At 47.0% G+C, this 18761-nt stretch overlaps 11 protein-coding genes across 11 annotated transcripts; all 11 read right to left on the reverse strand.

Moving 5' to 3' along the window:
- Positions 1 to 47: 47 nt before the first annotated feature.
- I302_105341 (uncharacterized protein) lies at positions 48 to 1192 on the reverse strand (the record flags this gene model as incomplete). Its single annotated transcript, XM_019195205.1, has 5 exons — positions 48 to 165; positions 233 to 327; positions 388 to 762; positions 826 to 972; positions 1040 to 1192. 5 exons carry the CDS (start codon positions 1190 to 1192, stop codon positions 48 to 50), a joined length of 888 nt encoding a protein of 295 aa, XP_019042918.1.
- Positions 1193 to 1852: 660 nt separating this feature from the next.
- I302_105342 (uncharacterized protein) lies at positions 1853 to 3002 on the reverse strand (the record flags this gene model as incomplete). The annotated part of the gene is made up of 5 exons (XM_019195206.1): positions 1853 to 1985; positions 2033 to 2130; positions 2198 to 2563; positions 2628 to 2786; positions 2856 to 3002. The coding sequence occupies 5 exons, from the start codon at positions 3000 to 3002 to the stop codon at positions 1853 to 1855; spliced, it is 903 nt and encodes a 300-aa protein (XP_019042919.1).
- A 1487-nt stretch (positions 3003 to 4489) lies between these two features.
- On the reverse strand, positions 4490 to 5734 carry I302_105343 (uncharacterized protein; the record flags this gene model as incomplete). The annotated part of the gene is made up of 5 exons (XM_019195208.1): positions 4490 to 4610; positions 4692 to 4783; positions 4860 to 5264; positions 5335 to 5532; positions 5588 to 5734. The coding sequence occupies 5 exons, from the start codon at positions 5732 to 5734 to the stop codon at positions 4490 to 4492; spliced, it is 963 nt and encodes a 320-aa protein (XP_019042921.1).
- A 396-nt stretch (positions 5735 to 6130) lies between these two features.
- On the reverse strand, positions 6131 to 7449 carry I302_105344 (uncharacterized protein; the record flags this gene model as incomplete). The annotated part of the gene is made up of 6 exons (XM_019195209.2): positions 6131 to 6241; positions 6363 to 6381; positions 6442 to 6533; positions 6589 to 6990; positions 7058 to 7249; positions 7306 to 7449. The coding sequence occupies 6 exons, from the start codon at positions 7447 to 7449 to the stop codon at positions 6131 to 6133; spliced, it is 960 nt and encodes a 319-aa protein (XP_019042922.2).
- A 469-nt stretch (positions 7450 to 7918) lies between these two features.
- On the reverse strand, positions 7919 to 9101 carry I302_105345 (uncharacterized protein; the record flags this gene model as incomplete). Its single annotated transcript, XM_065870070.1, has 6 exons — positions 7919 to 7970; positions 8050 to 8088; positions 8141 to 8253; positions 8317 to 8445; positions 8745 to 8903; positions 8949 to 9101. 6 exons carry the CDS (start codon positions 9099 to 9101, stop codon positions 7919 to 7921), a joined length of 645 nt encoding a protein of 214 aa, XP_065726142.1.
- Positions 9102 to 9854: 753 nt separating this feature from the next.
- I302_105346 (uncharacterized protein) lies at positions 9855 to 10246 on the reverse strand (the record flags this gene model as incomplete). The annotated part of the gene is made up of 2 exons (XM_065870071.1): positions 9855 to 10037; positions 10097 to 10246. 2 exons carry the CDS (start codon positions 10244 to 10246, stop codon positions 9855 to 9857), a joined length of 333 nt encoding a protein of 110 aa, XP_065726143.1.
- Positions 10247 to 10607: 361 nt separating this feature from the next.
- Positions 10608 to 13245, reverse strand: I302_105347 (uncharacterized protein; the record flags this gene model as incomplete). The annotated part of the gene is made up of 9 exons (XM_019195210.2): positions 10608 to 10725; positions 10810 to 10901; positions 10966 to 11352; positions 11432 to 11594; positions 12102 to 12203; positions 12257 to 12348; positions 12400 to 12792; positions 12841 to 13002; positions 13078 to 13245. 9 exons carry the CDS (start codon positions 13243 to 13245, stop codon positions 10608 to 10610), a joined length of 1677 nt encoding a protein of 558 aa, XP_019042923.2.
- A 933-nt stretch (positions 13246 to 14178) lies between these two features.
- On the reverse strand, positions 14179 to 15342 carry I302_105348 (uncharacterized protein; the record flags this gene model as incomplete). The annotated part of the gene is made up of 5 exons (XM_019195211.1): positions 14179 to 14302; positions 14363 to 14466; positions 14520 to 14924; positions 14990 to 15133; positions 15187 to 15342. 5 exons carry the CDS (start codon positions 15340 to 15342, stop codon positions 14179 to 14181), a joined length of 933 nt encoding a protein of 310 aa, XP_019042924.1.
- Positions 15343 to 16006: 664 nt separating this feature from the next.
- Positions 16007 to 17144, reverse strand: I302_105349 (uncharacterized protein; the record flags this gene model as incomplete). The annotated part of the gene is made up of 5 exons (XM_019195212.1): positions 16007 to 16121; positions 16175 to 16278; positions 16325 to 16699; positions 16768 to 16938; positions 17007 to 17144. The coding sequence occupies 5 exons, from the start codon at positions 17142 to 17144 to the stop codon at positions 16007 to 16009; spliced, it is 903 nt and encodes a 300-aa protein (XP_019042925.1).
- Positions 17145 to 17484: 340 nt separating this feature from the next.
- On the reverse strand, positions 17485 to 18052 carry I302_105350 (uncharacterized protein; the record flags this gene model as incomplete). The annotated part of the gene is made up of 3 exons (XM_065870072.1): positions 17485 to 17608; positions 17666 to 17754; positions 17801 to 18052. The coding sequence occupies 3 exons, from the start codon at positions 18050 to 18052 to the stop codon at positions 17485 to 17487; spliced, it is 465 nt and encodes a 154-aa protein (XP_065726144.1).
- A 36-nt stretch (positions 18053 to 18088) lies between these two features.
- On the reverse strand, positions 18089 to 18664 carry I302_105351 (uncharacterized protein; the record flags this gene model as incomplete). Its single annotated transcript, XM_019195213.1, has 3 exons — positions 18089 to 18181; positions 18276 to 18449; positions 18527 to 18664. 3 exons carry the CDS (start codon positions 18662 to 18664, stop codon positions 18089 to 18091), a joined length of 405 nt encoding a protein of 134 aa, XP_019042926.1.
- Between the last annotated feature and the right edge of the window lie 97 nt (positions 18665 to 18761).

The following is an 18761-nucleotide window of genomic DNA, read 5'->3' on the forward strand; positions in this document are numbered from 1 at the left end:
AGATATACACTCCAATTAAATATAGAAATTCTCGTGATGGTTCCGGATCATACCGATAAACACTGTCCGTCGATGAGATTGTATCCTTCTTCACAGGCAACGACCTGGCACGAGCCCATGTAGCAGGACACGCCACTGAAGGATACACCGGGAAGAGCTGTGCAACTGGAAATATCCGCAATGCAATTAGCTGACCTGTTTCTCGATTGACAAACTCAGTGGAAGCACTCACTCTACTCCCGCTGTGGTGTTGTGTAAGCTGTCTGGACCAAAATCACCATGCGCGCATCCACCACATGACTCGAAGTCAATGTCTATGTCGATACACTGTGGGGCAGACATCAGCTTAATTCCGACATTGTACAAGCTCTTCGACACCGAACTCACTTCGTAGCTCTCTCCATCACTCTCAGGCACACTACAAGCTCTACTACCCGCCGGACACAGATCCAATACATGCTGTCCCTCTCTATTCGATCTCCTCTTCGCGAAAGAACTGGGCTGGACAGTATGATAATGGAAGAACGGTTCGTCATAGTAGCAATCCAGAATGTCAACATCAGGCCAAATCGTAGAACAGAGGCACGAAACCGTAAAGTCGGAATTATACTTCGAATAAGCTTGAGGATAAGGTGTGCATCGGGTCAAGCACTCTCTGAAGTCGGCAACGGGGAACCAGTCGAACGAAGAAGAGTCAGGAGATTGAGAGATGTTGTAGCACCCTCCCCATGTCCACTCGCCGGGTGGATTGATGATCTGTGTCTGTTCCCAGGGGTAAAGTCCAGAATCAGTCGAAGACAAGCAGAGACGATCAACGCAACTCACGTCGACTTTGCAATCTGAACGTCCAATAGCAGAGAGGTATCTGGGATCAGGAGCATCGTATCGCGCTCGACAGTAATACATCGTCGTGCCGTTTTCCCTTACTGACCACTCATCCGCATATGGTACACCGATTATCAAAACTGTATTCTATCCCATTTCGATACGTCAATATCGAACATCCCGTTCATTTTCCGTACAAGGTTGAGCAACTGACCTCGCATTCGTTGATACCTGTGACGAATCCTGGTGGGCCTTCTTTTGCTGCAGCTGTGAAGCATCCAGCGTACGGTGGTGGATATGCCCTCGCGAAAGGAAAGACCGTGGTGGCGGTGACGATCAGGAATGAAAAGCTGAATTTCGAAATCATTTAACTTGGAATATGATGATAAAATCCTTGGAAAATATGGATGTTATTGATTGAGGGGATAAGAAGCTGCGAGTAGGGCTTCACGCATATGATGATACGTTCATTTCACTCTCTGATGCTCAAATCACGAGTTGCCTGACTGAGCTAAATATAGCCCCAAATTGATGCGCATTGACAGATTTGTGTTTTTTTTTTATGGCACAAAAAGTCGACACAGGCAAAATTGTTCGGTTCGTCAAGATTGTTGATAATATCACTGGACTCGAAGAAGCGGGGATCGCTACAATGATCCACTTGAAATCGTGGGAACGATGATCTGTCAAATCTGCAGATCTGTCAGCGACTGACACTGAACCACTGAAGCACCCCTTTGATCCCTAAGAAATGAGATATCAGCATACGAAGCAATAGAAGAGCTCTGCAGAAGATTACCAGCTTGCGACTGACGAGTGTTTTCAGGCTAAATAGCTCATCTGTTTGTAAGGAATCGTCTTTTAAGACCACGAGGGTGTTGTTTGTGTGGTCACCAGGCCTTTGGTCAATCCTGCTTCTCAAACACAATCCATGGCAGCATAGTATTCATAGTAGCTATTAGCTGTGATAACCAAGAACAAACAAAGTCATGTACGGAACAAAAACGCATAGTACACCAGCAGAGGGCTACGCTTGCAAGCGTGTTTGGGCAATACATGAGCCATTTCTCACAGAATACCCATCTTCGCAAGCTGAAGCTACGCAGCTCCCAGCAGCACACGTAACCGCTCCGAGTCTGACTCCTTCAAGCGAGGTACAGCTAAACACACAGGTAAGCTAATATCTTGAAGGTTGTCCATGACTCACTCTATCCCCTTGCCACCTTTCTCTTTTTTCGGATCCTTTCCGAATACCCCATACGCGCATCCACCACAAGATTCAATCTCAGTGTCGGTATCAAGGCACTGCCCCATGAGTGCAATCATCAGCTCTTGAATCGTTATTGAAAATTATAGTTCACCTCGTACTTACTTCGAAGAATTGACCATCCGGAGCAGTGTTACATGCGGTTGTACCACTCGGACATTGCCCAAGAACGATCTGTTCATCCAATCGTCTCTTGGCTTGACGTCGAGCGAAACCACTAGGGATAACATCATGATAGTACAAGAACGGGGTGTTCTGACCACATTCCAGAGGTAGATCCACAGGTGGATAGCTCGAAGTACATATGCATTGAGCCGTCTCCCCGACGTACTGCGCATAAGCTAGAGGAGTGGATTGACATCGGTCGAAGCAGTCTGCGAAAGTGGCGACGTCCGTCCAGGGTGTTATGCCGGGTGGCAAGATCCAGCATCCGGACCATTGAAAGTTACCGGCTGGTCTGACTACATCAACCTGGGTGCAAATGCAGCAGTCAGCCTCATCAGACCATGACGCTAGGAGATGGTATGACACTCACAGACACCCAAGGGAAGTCGCAGCCTTCGGAGAAGAATGCGGGATGAAGTTCATTCCCATTTGGAGAGCTTTGGGAGCATTGACAGATCCATTCTGAGATTGGGGTGGAGTTTTGAGGCCAGTAGATTGCATATGTAACTGGATATCCGAGACAGATGGTCTGAAGGATTCAGCGAGATTAGTACAAGGTGTAGAGTATACCGAAAAATCCAGCTAGATCAGTACTCACAGAGCAGGTTGTCACCGCAGGGTCGAAAGGGATCTGAATGGAAGGGAACGGATCGATGACAGTACGGTTGAAACAGCCAATATAAGCGGCGGCTCTCACGCTGATACCAAATGTGAAGACAAGCGCAACCAGAGCGGGAGTCAGCATCTTGCTTTAGACGTTGCTTGGTGGGGTAAATTGATCAAGTCAAATGCAAACGATAAGCTGGAATGAATTGGATCAAGTTAAATTCAAATTATGGACTGCAATGAGGACTCATCTAGTATGCGGTTATCTCTCACGATGATGTCCATGATAAGGGGATAAAATTATTCATTCAATCTAGTATGTATTCGATGAAAGTCTTGGCATAAGATCGCCTGGCCGTACTCACCGAGATCAGCGGAAATCACATGTGACCAGCAGTATGATAAAGGTAACTTCATCTCACTTGGTCATCTAGGATAAAGTACAACCTCGTGAATCAGGCAATACCCATTTACACTTTACTCGTTTTCTTGACAGAATGATCTGCAGGGTCAGCGTGCTTTCCATTGGACAGAAGCGGGATAATCGACATGCATGTTTTGTACAATAACAGTACCGCGAGATAATAACAAAGCAAATCTACTTAGTTGACCCAATCACCTGTCAACTGAATCCTCGAGACATTCTGGTTGATCATCTTGACGATAGGTGAAAGTATAGTTACCCTTCTGACAATCGAAAACCTGCCCATCGGTTGTATCATCTGAACACCAACTGGCAAATTGATTGTCGGATCCGCGATGCGCGTAGGTATATTGGAAGTCTTGGCAATGCACCAGACAATCTTCCATATGATCGATGTTGATCGTCTCTTCATCAGGTGCAAGCGAGGACGATGAACACCCAATAAGGGTGAACTGACTCTCCAAAAGCCATACCTAACAGCGGGTGGCGAATAATTAGCGGCTCATTTTCGATGACTGTACTGTTACGCACAGTGGTATATACAGAAGTCCTCCCACAATCTTCCATGTATCTCCATCGCGGAGTCGGTTTAGGGGGTGAATCACCGCACTCGCATACATCTTTCCATTCGGTCGAATGGTGTGCCAAATTGTAGTATGGGGATCCCCAGAATGCGGCATAAGTTGTGTCGTAGGTGCATCGACATATCTCCTGAGATAACATGTATCATGTTGGAATGATTCAGTCACTTCAGGATATATAGACAGCCGAATGAGTTATGCCGCACTCACCGCACATTCGGAAATGCTACGAGGCGTCGGATCTACAGGATGACCCGTTATCCCTCCTGGCTGGAAACATCCCAGTGGGACAGGGTTGCCGCTGGCACTACAAAGGGAGACGAATACGATGAGGTTTTGGAGAAGCATATCGGTGCTGCGTTGCCTGATTGGAGAGCTGAATGCTAGTATGATACGAATCTTAACTGCAATGGAGGGGTAATGATGGATTTTAATCAGTTGAGATCCCCCCGAACGGTCTTGAAGATCACGAATGGACTTGACTAAGGTATAACTTGAGTGATTCGCAATATACGTGACCATCAGTTCAATGATGTACTGTAGCATGTTGCATAGATCCACGTATGACATACAAGGCGGATCTCTCTGACTAGTGTCCATTCAATGTCACAGAAAACCAAATCATCCAACGTGTAGACATTGATTGCTCTTCAGGTTATACCCTTCTTCGCATGCGAAAGCTAGACATTGGCCGGAAAGACAGGTGACTCCATCTGGAGCAACCCCGGAAATGGAAGAACAGCTGAAGGTTTGGTCAGCTACAGTATTATCCAGAGGTAATCGCATGTCAGTTATTGGAAGAAGGCTTGCACAGAACACTCACTCCATATCAGCCTTGGACATGTCATCACTTTGACCTAATACACCGTGTATACATCCTCCACATGACTCGAGCTCTGACTGAGTGTCGAGACACTAGGATGGGTTCGTGTTAGTAGTAATCAGACCATACTGTAGAGAGAAATGGCGTCAAATCGAACTCTGCACGTACCTCAAAGCTAGAATCGTCTCCTGGTGAGGTACGACACGCAGTAAGGCCTTGTGGGCATACCGCCATGGCTCTCAGACCAGCTTCCTTCTCCAGCCTCTCTTTCAATTGCCTCTTAACCCATGCACTTGGCGCACCGCTAGAGCCGGGAGGATGTTGGAAGATCATCCAGTTGAAGCCTTGCAAGTCGGCGCCTTGGCAGTTATCAATGATACTGTGTACCGGTTCATTTGAACAGCTACATCTCAAACCGACTTCCAGAGTCAGTCGATCGACATAAGCGTATTCGGAATCTCTGCATTGAGCGAAACAGTTTTCGAACTCGTCAACTTCGGTGAAGGATCGTTCTTCATAGTCGCTTATGCCTCCGCAGCCCAATCTTGTGAAGGTGGTTTGCAGCAGCCATACCTATATCAACAGGTCGAAGGTCAGTCAAACTATAGACGGGGGAAGCAGAATTAAGATGAGAGACACTCACTTCGGTAACACTTTCGGGCTCCCAGGGGTAGTTGATCGCCGGACATCCATTCAGGTAAGTCCAGCCGGGTAGAGTTGGGCCCAGGGTATCGCCGCATAGACATACAGATCTGATATCGGATTGTTGCAACTCTGCATTCCAGTATTCATACTGATACGCGAGTGCATATAGGGCCTTGTAAGTTCTCGAACATCCGGCCTGGCAACACAGACGGTCAAATGGCTGGTGGCGACTCACAAGACAGACCACTCACTGCACAATCCTCCACAGACATGAAATCGTTGGTGAGTAACACGTCACCTCCTGGTCTTGATGGATAGCATCCCAGCCGAAGGATGTTGGCCTGGGAAAGGGTGAGAAGAATCACAAGGAGTCCTAGGTAAGCTAATGAGCTTGTCATAGTGCAGAGTGATGAAGCAATGTGAGTGTTATGACTTGTCAATTCCGCTCGGAGGAGACAACAGGTTTGTGTTCCATATGACTGCTGCTATATATGCGTTATACTGGGGGTTCATGTATAGTGCATGTCGTCTCCGACGGGCATGGGATACGGTGGTGATGATTAGGCCGGGGGCAGATGACAGTATCTTGCTCGGTTCCGTACAATTTGGCCCGCATACGTTGCAAAGATATCAGCAGACTCAAAGGTAAATCATTGATCAGCGGATCTTCTGATTATAATTGTGTTGGGGGTAGGAGATACAGTTTTGGTCATTGTCACTGTCATGCTGCCCAAGAGAGCCCAACCGCTGAGCATTGACTGAATGATTGACATGATTGCATGTACAAGGGGCACCTATTGATCATCCATCAATAGCTGAACTCGTTTGTTAGAATGCCTTTCATTAAGTGCATTGGTTTCTCTGATTATACCCAACGAGAATGCTTCCAACCACCCCTCGGTTCCCTAGAGGTACCGATACCGATCATCCCAAGTACACACATCGATCATTTTTCAGAATATACCCTTCTTCACAGGCAAAAGCAAGGCATTCACCTAACAGGCAAGTTACTCCATCTTGGCTTACTCCGGACATGGACAAACAGCTGTAGATCAGTTTAGCATCAGCAGGAGATCTACTAACAGCATAAATGGGGCAGACTCACTTATTGCCAGTCCTGGTGCTGTTGTCAGACTGACCGACTTGCCCATCCATACATCCGCCGCACGATTCCAGCTCCGATTGGGTATCAAGGCACTGTCAAGAGACCAATTAGATAGGTCCCCGTTCAGTGAGGCGATGAGCTACTCACCTCAAAACTAAATTGGTCATCCTCCGAAGTGCGACAAGCGGTTAAGCCCTTGGGACATATCGCCAGCGCCTTCTGACCAGCCTCCCTCTTCAACCTTTCCTTCATCTGTCTTCTGACCCATCCACTCGGTGCGCCACTGGACCCCGGAGGATGTTGAAAGATCATCCAGTTGAAGTCTTGAAGGTTGGTTCCTTCACAACTGTTCAGATCATAGTAATTTGGTTCATCCGAGCAGCTACATCGTATGTCATCGCCCACTGCTCTGTCAACGAAAGCGTATTCTGCGTTCTTGCATTGCGCAAAGCACGCTTCGAAATCGGGAACGTTGGTGAATTGTCGCTCGGCATAGTCGGTAAGAACGGAGCATCCGAGTCTACTGAAAGTGGTTTTGAGTAACCATACCTTTAGGAAAGCGTCAGTGATCGAACATCATTGAAGCGAAGAATGAGGCGAGCAAATTGGTACTCACCGTTGTTATAGGAGGATCATAGAAGTTTGCTTGCCCGCAATTCTCACCATACGTCCAGCCTGATGGTGTATCTCCCAAGCTATTCCCACATTGACATACGTATCTGATATCTGTCGCTTGCTGATCAGGGTTCCAGTAAGAGTAGTAGTATTTGAAGGCATAGAGAGAGTCGTACGTGCTTGTGCATCCCGCCTACGCGAAAGAGTCTCAATCAGCCGCTCGAATCATCAGCAAGAGGTTGAACTCACTGCACATGCTTCCATGGACATTGGATCGTTTGAGAATTCCTGGGGACCATTTGCATACGGATAACATCCCAAGGGAACGATGTTCGCGCTGCATAGCGAGAGAGATAGTCCAGCCAGGATCGGGTACAGCAGGGAGCGTCTCATGTTAAATGTGGATCGATAGGGCGATGCAGTGCGACGACAGATAAGTACCACTACTTGACGCGTATATATGTACATGAGATGATAATTCCCTGTTGTGTAGAGCTTGTTTGATCTACATATGCACCTATAAACAGATCACAAGGTCAGAGCGAGATTGATTGTCTTCTCCAGGTCCAATCATTGCCGTCAAGGTTAAGATTCTTGTTCGGCTCCGCTTACTATACGCCACCGCACGGACATCTCAGGAACACCAGCTGATCAATATTTCATCACCTCTGCCTGCGTTGAGGCTTCTCTTTCATGCGCATCGTATGCATAGATAAGAGGTCTGAGTTTAATAAGGCTGATGCTCCGGGTATGGCTTGTGCATCAAGCTGAAAGCCCCATCTTCTCCCTGGGCACCAGGCACCGGTGTCCATACCTCCTTGTTTATTTTACAATGGTACATGTTGGGAGTATATCTCTATCTCTATATATTGTCCTGCCAAGCCCCATACTTAAAGGTACCTTCCATCGATAGGCTAATCAGGTAAACACATGCCTTCGTTTAGGTGATAACGCTCTTCACAGGCAAAAACAAGACATTTTCCACGAACGCACGTTACCCCATCAGGTCGGACACCGGCTATCTGGGTGCAACTGTAGTCAAAGGTTTAGCGTGCTTCCAGTTGTAATTATACATATCACCCACTCTGTTCCCGCAGCATTTGATACCTCACCCAGATCAGAAAGTTTACCACCTGGAATCATATCGCCGAATAGACATCCACCACAAGACTCCAGCTCCTCGTCGGTGGCGATGCACTGCCAAGTAAGAAGCTTAGTCAACTTCCGCCTGTCGACTCCCTTGTCACACCACCAACTCACTTCATAGTCCAATTGTGAGGCTACTCCCGGTCCTACTTTACATGCCCTCGACCCCTCTGGACACAAATCCTCCTCTTGACCACCATCATCAATTCTCCTTTTACCTACAAAACCGCTCGGCAGGACCGTCTGGGAGTATACAAACCAGTCGCCAATTCCACAGACAGTCTGCAGGTCATCAGGATTCGGAATGTTGAAGGTGCAAGAGCAAAAGATGTGGCTATCGATATATACAGTGAATGCAATGGGATATCTGCTGCAATCGTTCAGGCATTGGACGAGGCTGTTGACAGGGGAATTTGGTGTACCAGGCAGGTACAAACAGCCGGAATAGGACCAGTCACCGGGAGAAGGTAGGTAGAAGACCTGGGCGAAGGGTAACACTGAATTCTCCCTCTGACGAGGTCCCTTGAGATGATCTTACTCACCTGAACATTGGGATAGTCACAGAGACTAGTAGGAATCAGATAGTGACCATCCGGCTGGGCGAAACCACATTGACAAATCCTGAAAGTAGGGAAATCACCTTGATCTTCTGGATCGGGCCATGAGTACGAGTATTCTGTACCACTGGAACGACAGATATCCTAAGGGAATATTCTCAGCTCGACCTCACACAGATACTGACGCACCTGACAATTGTCCAGATAGCTATCATAAACCATGCCTCCCGGTATGGGCAGAACCCTAGGGTCGAAACATCCCACGAATACATCCGCTAAGACAAAATGTACAGTTGCAATGAAGACTATTACGAGCAGCCGACTTGAGTATGGTACGAGCATACTGATTTGGGAGAAGCGTAATCCAGAAGTCGGAACAATATTGATAGATCCCGAGACTATGTGGATGCATAGAAATAGGGAACACTGGGTGGCGAGTGCTGTGAAGAGAAACCGACGACCGGGAAGAGCGCCCAAGTCATACTCAACTTTGATGCTGCCAATCAATGTGTTTGCTGAATGCCGGCTTTTTTTACAAGCATCTCGCATTATCGAAAACGTCAAGATAACAGGAAGAATACTGATGGCCCTGGGAAGGAGTAAGGATCGCCGTGTGTGCTACGGGATCCGAACAACCACCTTCACAGTCTGTTATGTGCAGTATAAAGATTTGATGGATGTTCGATGCAGTCCGATATGTCCACCCAGCACAGATTGTCATCCTTGTGTGGTGCCCTGTATTCCTTTCGAAGCTGAATTTATTACCGTGTTGGGTCACTCGGGCGGTACATGAGTGCATACGTGGGCAAGCTGAAGCTATCTGCCGATCTCGCTAAGAATAAACATAATACGTTTTTCCACTAGCCTATCTTTCCTTCCTCGCCTGGATGATGGGGTGGGTGGCAAGGTATGTGAGTACCAGAATGGTTCTTCGGGTGCACACGCAGTGATAGACTCGGATCATATCCGAATATCGAACAGGTACATTGCAGAGTCATGAATTCGCCAGCACGATGGAAGCGGGTGACAGGGTAGGGAGCGGAAAAACAGATGTCAAGGCATTCCCTTGGACTGTATATGTACCGCCATGCAGAATTATCTGGGGAAGTATAAAAGCCTACCCACGTCGACCTTGACGTTCGGATACCCGCATTCAGGATCCGCAACCAATCCTTCGAATACTGGATCATCCGGCCAGTTCTGACAGAACAAGGTATGAGATGTTGGGTCGGTCTTCCAAGAGAATGCCCATCCGGATTGCTGGGGAAGTAGCATATGCTATTATGGCCTGGTTAGACGTACTGTACACTCACAGATGTTACACGATCATAACTCACTGGACAACTCTCATACCTATCGTCATACTGAAGAACAGGTGTGTTATGTCCAGTGAGGACATATGGCGAGAAACATCCCAGATATGCGTCCGCTAAGACTTTGGTTGAGAGGGATAGCAAAGCTGTGGCGAATAGGGGTAAGCAGTACATATTGATACTTGGTAATACCTTCCTTGAGAAGATGCAGACCAACTGTTTGTGAGGTGTTCCTGACGTTTTCAGTTTGCCAGACATTGATATATACAAGACCTGCTGGTTGCACGACGCAGTGAATGATGGATGATGAGTGATCCACACAGTCGAGCTGGGACTGCCCATCATCTCAGCAATCGGACCTCGTGCAGGGCTCTAAGTATCGCTCAATACGCATGCTTCCAGTAAGCATAAACACACTGTTCATGATCATCATCAAACCACATAACTCGATGATTTCCATAGTCTTTGATACACAAGAAATGAAGGACATGAGAAGAGCTACAGCAGACTCCCAACGAGCTATAGGATATAGCACTTAAGTCTGAACACATCGTTTGCCATCCGTAGTATACTCATCTTGGCACTGCGACACCAAGCATACTCCCTTGTGGCAGGTCGCTCCACCGATTGCAACTCCTTCCATCGCTGAGCAGCTGGATGAGAAACGACGTAAGCTTGATTTCTTCTTGCCATTGTTCACGGAGGGAAAAGCAGTCTGAAACAAGGACTGCACTCACTCTGCTGAATGGTGATTTTGATCACCGGTTGAAAGGAAAGTACCGTATCTGCATCCTCCACACGATTCTAACTCTTGATCTGTGTCGATGCACTGTATGCATAAGTGTTAGTGAACCACATCAAAGAGGATTTTGTATTACAGTAAAGCCACTCACCTCATATGCCAACCCAGCACCATCCAGGATATTACAGGGGGTGAGACCGTCGGGACAGAGAGCATTTGAGCTTCTGACTTCCATCCTGTTTCCGAGTCTGCGCTTCACCGCACCACTGGGTTGAGGGAAATGATTATAGATAAACCATGCACCTGGAAGACAGGCTGTAGCTGGTGTCCCATACCAAGGATGATCGCTGTAGTTATAGCATCTGCAAGTTATTATGCTGGGATCTTGAGGGTTGTATACCACACCAGCCCAGGAATAAGGGTTGCAGGTGGCGAAACAGTCTCTAGCGGAGCTGACAATTGTTCCGGGTGTGTTGGGAATGAAGGTATGACAGTTGTACCATACGAATTGGTAAGCGAGCTGGTACGGAACGATCACCTGAAGCAGTGCGATGTTAATTGATTCTTTGTTATTCAAGCACTGGTTACAGTATAGATTGAAGGCGCTGTAGACTTACCGTTACGTCTGATGTCCCTTCCGATGGATTATGACATCCGTCAATCAGATACTCCGGATTAGGTGGTTCATCTGTACATAGACACCAAAGTTTGTAGCTTGGATGAGTTCGACCATCAAGAACATCTCTTGAGAAACAACCAATATAGTTCGCCACAGCCTTACTGCTTAACGCGAGAACGATAAGTACCAATGGTGTGATTGAGGGATACATAGCAGCTGAAGGTATTTGTCTCGCTAAACTCTTCGTTTGATGTTCGAAACGTCATTGGTATTGTATATGTGCGATTATAAACCAGGATTTCAATAGAATTTACTCTCAGCACGGTGATCGTACATCACATGCATGAGGTTTGCAGAAACCTCGAGACCCAGCATGCACGACCTTGAGCATAAACACACAAACACATGTGCACCGCTTCATTTTACAGATCCCACGACTTTCTATGCCCACTTATCCAGTGACTCTTGTCGAGATTCTCGGCCTAGGCGCCATATCAAATTAGACTGTGGAGGCAGTGCAGATTTGGCCGATCGTGATCAGATCAGATACAGGTTGAACATGATTGCATATTTCATACTGTAGTACGTACGTAGATCACCATCAAAGGTGAATCACAATTGTCCATTGGGTAGTAGCGGCAAGACGTCCTCCTCATTGAAGTACGCACCTGTCATCTATCAAGGTATAGCCGTCTTCGCAAGCAAAGGCGACACAGCGGCCATCGTGGCACGCTACACCGTTATTGAGGACTCCGGTGAGGGATGTACAGCTAGCACGCCATTGTCAATATACTCAATCAACACAGGCATATGCATAACTTACTCAGTACCAGTCGGAGTTGTAGGTCCTTGAGATGTGTATTCACCATAGACGCATCCACCGCAGGACTCCAGCTCACTCATGGTGTCGATACACTGTTCGTGCGTCAGCTTGTTTCACCAGATATGAGATCTGAGTATACACACCTCATAGGTTGAATCGCTCGTCTGCGCCAACGAGCAAGCTGTCGCACCCAATGGACAAAAAGTACCTTCTCGAGCCAATTTTGCTCTTGCTTGTTGATTTTTGACAAAAGCGCTTGGTTGAGAGATGTAGCTGAAAGTATTCCAGTTTTCCCACCCGCAACTGGTTGATGGTTCGCCCAGCCACAGGTCGCTGTTCTCGAAGCATGCACAGTCGGCGGTGACTGATCGTCGATGTGGGAGCAAGACGGCATAGGGTCGACTTTGCGCTTGGCATTGAGTTAGACATTGATAGATATCGGTGACTTGGAATGGATGGAAGCTAGAGAGTGGCGTATCGGGATGAACGCAGGGCCCATCTGACCAGCCGTTGATACTTGTCGCCACGGCGACGACCTGTTCTGGTATTAGCCATGTACTGGGCCAGGAAATATTTTTACTCACCGGTGCATCTGACTCTTGGTTTACACCGGGATAACAGTAATCGTAAGAATTCAGGAGGTGAGTGAAGCTGAGCACGGTGTTGGTGCAAAAGCATGTTTCATATATCCCAACTCCCCCATATTGACTATAAGACCAGGTATAATCGTAGCCGCGTTCTTGACACTTTAGGACACATGAGTGTTCCGCATAGTTAACAGCGGTCATTTTCTGACTAGACTTTGTCGAGGATGCACTCACATTGCAAGGCACTTGTGGAGGGTTCTCGTTCTGATATGCGTATTCTCCAATAGCGCCACTGAAAATCGCCTCTCGATCGAAACACCCAACACCGACTGCTGCGTTGACCAGTGTTCCTTGAAGGGTTACTGTTAAAATGCTCGTCACGACAGCAAGTGAACTGAGCATCGCGTACACGTAAGCTGACAACGTCTGACAAATATATATAAGCCTTGTAGAAGTGTGAACGTGAAGTCTTCAAGGGAATAGAGAGCCATAGAGTATGGCTCAGAAGTTGGGTGGAATGCGTTTAGGGCTCAATAGTTGTACTTACAATGACTTTCATGATTTTTAAATTGTGCATAGTGGGAAAGTGGGAGCCGAACAAATGGATGATTCATTGGGAAGGATCAGCACTTTGATGCTTATAATCAAAGCATCAAGAAGAAAAATTGGTATTCTCTTCTAATGATCAGCACGTGAATGCATAGCTTTTTACAGACCATGTGACGATCAGATCGCTTTCATACGAACCTCTACAGAGTCAGTTAGCAGTGACATGTCCTGATGAATAGTCTGTTTCATCCAGTGTCCAAATTTTATCCCAAGCGAATGACTGGGCAAAATGATCTGCACAAGCATAAATCAGGTGGATCAGTCTCTGACATTGCAAGCAAAGAGGTTATGCTCGAATGGACAAGCATTCGTTGTCGCTCAGCTCAAATCCGACTTCACAGGCGAAAGGGACGCATCGATTGTCATATCGACCTTTATATGTTCGTGCTTGTCAGCTCACCATTAGGCTCGCATCAGAAACGAACTTAACCGGGATCGGGGAGCCGAATATGCGATAGACGTACGTGATGACATTGAATCGTCTGGTAGACGATCCATCAAGGGATGTTAAAGGAATGAGCAGCGGGGATTGTTCGCGATCTCAGACATGACCAGCTGATACCTCGCAGCTCTCACTCCATTGAGGTCGTCGATCTAACAGTGCACGATCAAGCAGTGATTCATATGGAAACATAATTTGCATAAAAAACCACATGACTATGAAGCACATCACAATCCTGTCTCCCAAAGTCCGTTCATCCATACATGTGATGTTAGGCAGACAGATCACGCTTTGATGGGGACACACTGATGATCAACCAGCTCAAACCCATCTTCACAGTCGAATGCGACACATTGACTGTTATAGCATGCTACGCCACTGGGTGTGATACCAGTTAATGCGGTGCAGCTATTGACAGAAGCAGTCAGCCGTGTGGTGGTAGTTAGAACTGAGTACCATCGTACTCACTCAAGTCCAAGGGGTGACTTGCTGGAAGAGGATCCAAACTCGATATCGATCTCTCCATGGATGCATCCACCGCACGATTCCAATTCGTGTGATGTATCGATACACTGAGGCATATCAGCTGCAATAGCCAGTCCATGAAACTTAAACTTTCGCTCACCTCATATGCGTGATCATCATTCTTAGTGACCTGACAAGCTTTCATCCCTTGAGGACACCTAAGCGTCGGTTCCTCCATCTTCAGTCTGTGTTGAGCATCTCTCTTCTTCTTGACCACAGCAGCGCTGTTGGTAGGTACTGAAATCTGTCGATATGGAACCCAGATTTCGGGGGCATTGCAATCGTTGACAGGTTGATTGACCCAAGTTTGGTCGTTATCGGCACATCGGCAGTGAGCGGTGCTTTGTGCGGAGGCGAAATTCGTCACCGCATATCTCCAAGTCGAGCATAGCTCGAAGCACTGATAGATATCTGTGACCGTGGTACCAAGGTTGTTGAAGGGAGCGATGTGGCAATTGTCATCGTAATGGGATTGGAATCCATTCTGCTCGGTCATAGCTCTCGCCTGTTGATTACCCCATATCAGAGGCAATCCCTTCAACTGGTTGATTGGTAAAAAATTGCGCTCACAATGATACCAGATCCTCCTTGACCACAATTTCCATATCTGTATTTGAAATCCGGCGGTACATCACTGCACAAACATGGTCCTGAATTGAAGGTAGTGGCAAAAGTGGAATAGGCATAGAGGCTGCCGTGATCATAACAGTAGACCTGTGAAGTATGGATGAGCAAAGTAAGTGACATCTTGAAGGAGTATCGCTCACATCGCACCAGCCGTCATCATAATCTAAGTATCGCCATTGCGACGAGGGACGAACGGCATCGGTAAAGCATTTGATGTAAGGGTAAGACCAGTCCGGAGACAGTTGACCGCGGATACCTGAAAGGTAGAATAACACCAAGAGTGCCAGAAGGACCATGTTGTATTTCGCAATATTGTTTGACAGAATGGGGATTAACGTCAATGAGAACAAGCAGTTTTCTCCAATGCTCGTGTAAATGGGAGGAAGCGCTTATTATACCAGATCCTTCCTATCACAGGAATCGAACAGTCACGGTTTGCTCGAAGCAGGGTATCCAGCGCGAAGCGTTGAGCGAAAGGTATGTGGTGTTCGGTTCCCGGAATACATACAGATTGACATATTGATTCACATCAGACGGAAAAAATCAAGCATCTTACGATGTGTCCACCATGATCGGACTGATTTGATCTTCATGAAGCACCCGCCAATCAATGCCAGGTCAACTGACATCAAATCAGCCAAATGGCCAAAAAGTCGACTTCATCGGAACAAGCAGACTTTCTGTTCTTTTCTCAATACCTTTCGTGTCCTTTGACCATGTGATGCAAAGTAAGTTCCATGGGATTCTTAACCAGTCGTGAAAACGAGATACTATGCATAATTTGTGGTGATAGGACACAAGCGGTCGCCTAGCCTGAGAGTGATCATTATATACGTTGTCTGTTGAGAATAGTGCAAATTGATATGGTAGTTCCTATATCTCACTGGAATTAAGCATAACATGTATCACGATCACAATATTGCGCTAGATTAGTTTTCGAACTTGAACATGGACGACCGATCAAGCTACACATGCACCGTGTTGAAGGGCAAATCCTTCTTCACATGCACCGACCACACATTGTCCTTGAACGCATGTGACATCGCTGATGACGATATTCTCCAGTGCGGTGCAACTACACATCAGGTTAGCTAGGCTGCTTTATATGACCGGCAAGGTACAACTTACTCGATACCAATGGTCGGTCGTACAGGGTGATTGACTATATCTGATTCATATCGACCGTGTAGACAGCCGCCACATGATTCTGGATCGAGACTGATGTCGATGCACTAAACATATTTGGTCAGTATCTGACCAAGAGATGTCTCCTCTTACCTCGTAGCTGTCGCTTGGACCCGAGGGCAGATTACAAGCAGTCAAGCCTTCTGGGCATAGCGACTCTCGTTGATTGATGTATTGTAATCGAGCCTTACTTCTTTTGACGAATGAGCTGGGTTGGTTAGACTGCTGATAGATATACCAATCACCCTGATTGCAAGGTGTATAGTGTTCGCCTGACCAAAGAGCGTCAGTAGCATAGCAGAAGCAGTACCCCAGGCGTTCTCCCTCCCTAAATGCTAATCTCGCAAATTGATAGGCGGAGCATTCCGTGAGACATTCATAGAGGTTGCCCACTTGAGTGCTGAAGTCGAGAGCACCAGCCGAGGGGTAGCATGCGACGAAGGTAAAAGATGTGAGTGAGGTGGATACCTGCGCATTGATACGGAGTGGGACTGTCAATATGAATGAAAGATATTGCATTGGGATACTCCACTCACCGTAACATCGCCTGGTGAGAAGAAACCAGGGTCGCAGGAGCCTGTCCCATCAGTGATGTATCGATAGTCTGGCGCATTGTTTGTGCAGAGACACCATTGGTCGTAACCCAGACCATTACGATATTGGGCGTACTCGTAGGTATAGATCTTTCCTTCATTGGCGCAGTTGACCTGTTTGTTTCGTTGAAAGAATGAGCAAGTGCGCGACTCTCTGACAGTAGGTAATCAAACACACTCACAAGGCAGTCCACAGGAAAGATCCCAGGTTGTAGTTGTCCGACTTGACCTTCGAGTACCTCTGGATCTGAAAAGCATCCTACGAAGTTGGTAGCTGAAACGAGACTGAGTAGCGAGGCTAAGCAGGCGACGAAGAACATGATGATGAGCTGGAATGTGTTATGGAAGGGCAGCGAGCAGAGTGTGAAGAGAATGTCTAGTCAACTTGTGCAAACGCAGCTTAGATGTCTGGTTGGGAATGAACCGCAAAAGGTGATGTACTGGTTATAAGACTCATGTGACCGCGATTAGCGACAATCAGTGCCAATTCACGTTACTCAAGTAATTGATCGTCAGTAAACAAAGAGATGCTTATCTGATGTTGTGAAAGCGGGTAGTGAACCATCAATCAGGTGCATATTATGAATTACGATTGGCATAGTCTTCACAGGCATTGACCAAACGTTCGTCGTCTTAAATGTCCAGGCACAGCCCTATTTACTACTTCTTCGCAATGACACAACTTTGATCAACCAGGTCATATCCTTCTCCGCACCCTGAAAGTACGCATTTGCCCATGTTGCAGGCAACATGTGAGAGTGTCGTTCCAGATATGGCCGTACAGCTGCTTCTAGTCAGCTTATTTACCGGACTTATGAGCGAAGTATGGATATTCGCTCACTCTACTTCGGCTGTAGTTTCAGTCAGTGCACCATATTCACCGTGAATGCAGCCACCGCACGATTCCGGGTCCAAGGTTGTATCGATACACTATAACGGCTCGGGTCAGTTGCAAGATTTCAAAGGGATCACTTACTTCGTATCCATCCCTCGATTGATCAAACAGGTTACAGGCGGTTAAACCATCCGGACAATATGCATTCTTCGATCTATCTAAGAGATCCAATCTTGCTTTGTGTTGTCTTCTGGCAAATGCGCTCGGTTGGACCGACTGTTCGAATATGTACCAATCCCCAATCTTACATGTGGTGAAAGGCTGATTTGCCCAAAGGTCATCTGTTGCGTAGCAGAAGCAGTTGCCCTGACTCTCACCGCCTTGGTAATACATCCTGGCGTATTTGAAGGTGGAGCAATGTGTGAAACATTAAAAGACGGTGGAGACGGGTGTACTGAGCTCAAGGGTATTGGGTGATTCGTGGCATGAGGTGAAAGTGAATGGCGCAAGTGATGCGGACACCTGTTGGTACAGCCTATCAGCTATGTCATGATTCAATTGAACCAAGCTCTTTCGCCATCCCTGATACTGCGCAAGTCTACATCGGAAAACTCACTGTAACGTCCCCAGGCTCAGAATTGACCCCCGGATCACAGTTCTCCCAGCCATCTTCGATATATTGGAAATCTGGTGGGGTGTCTGTACAGTAACACCACTGATCTATCCCTGGACCCCCTCGCCATTTGTCGTATTCATAAGTGTAAATGGTTCCTTGGGTGGCGCAGTAGTCCTACGTATGGCATAATATTACCTTAGGGTTCGGAGTACCCGGAAGGAGGACTTAATGAAGAAGAGAGCGATACTCACTGGACAGCTTGCAGGAAAGATACCCTGCCAATCTCCTACATGACCATCCAGCACTTCAGGTCGAGAGAAGCATCCGATGTAATCGTATGCGTGGACTGTACTGAGAAGAGTTGCCGAAATAGCTATATAGGAAAGCATGTCTACTGTCGTCTGTCAAATTAGGTTTATCGTCTACCAACCTGAGAAGTAAAGGGAAGAAAATTTATATACCGGTTGCTTATGAGCTTGTAGAATG

Source organism: Kwoniella bestiolae, chromosome 3 (genome assembly GCF_000512585.2).
Source record: "Kwoniella bestiolae CBS 10118 chromosome 3, complete sequence".
Lineage (NCBI taxonomy): Eukaryota > Fungi > Basidiomycota > Tremellomycetes > Tremellales > Cryptococcaceae > Kwoniella > Kwoniella bestiolae.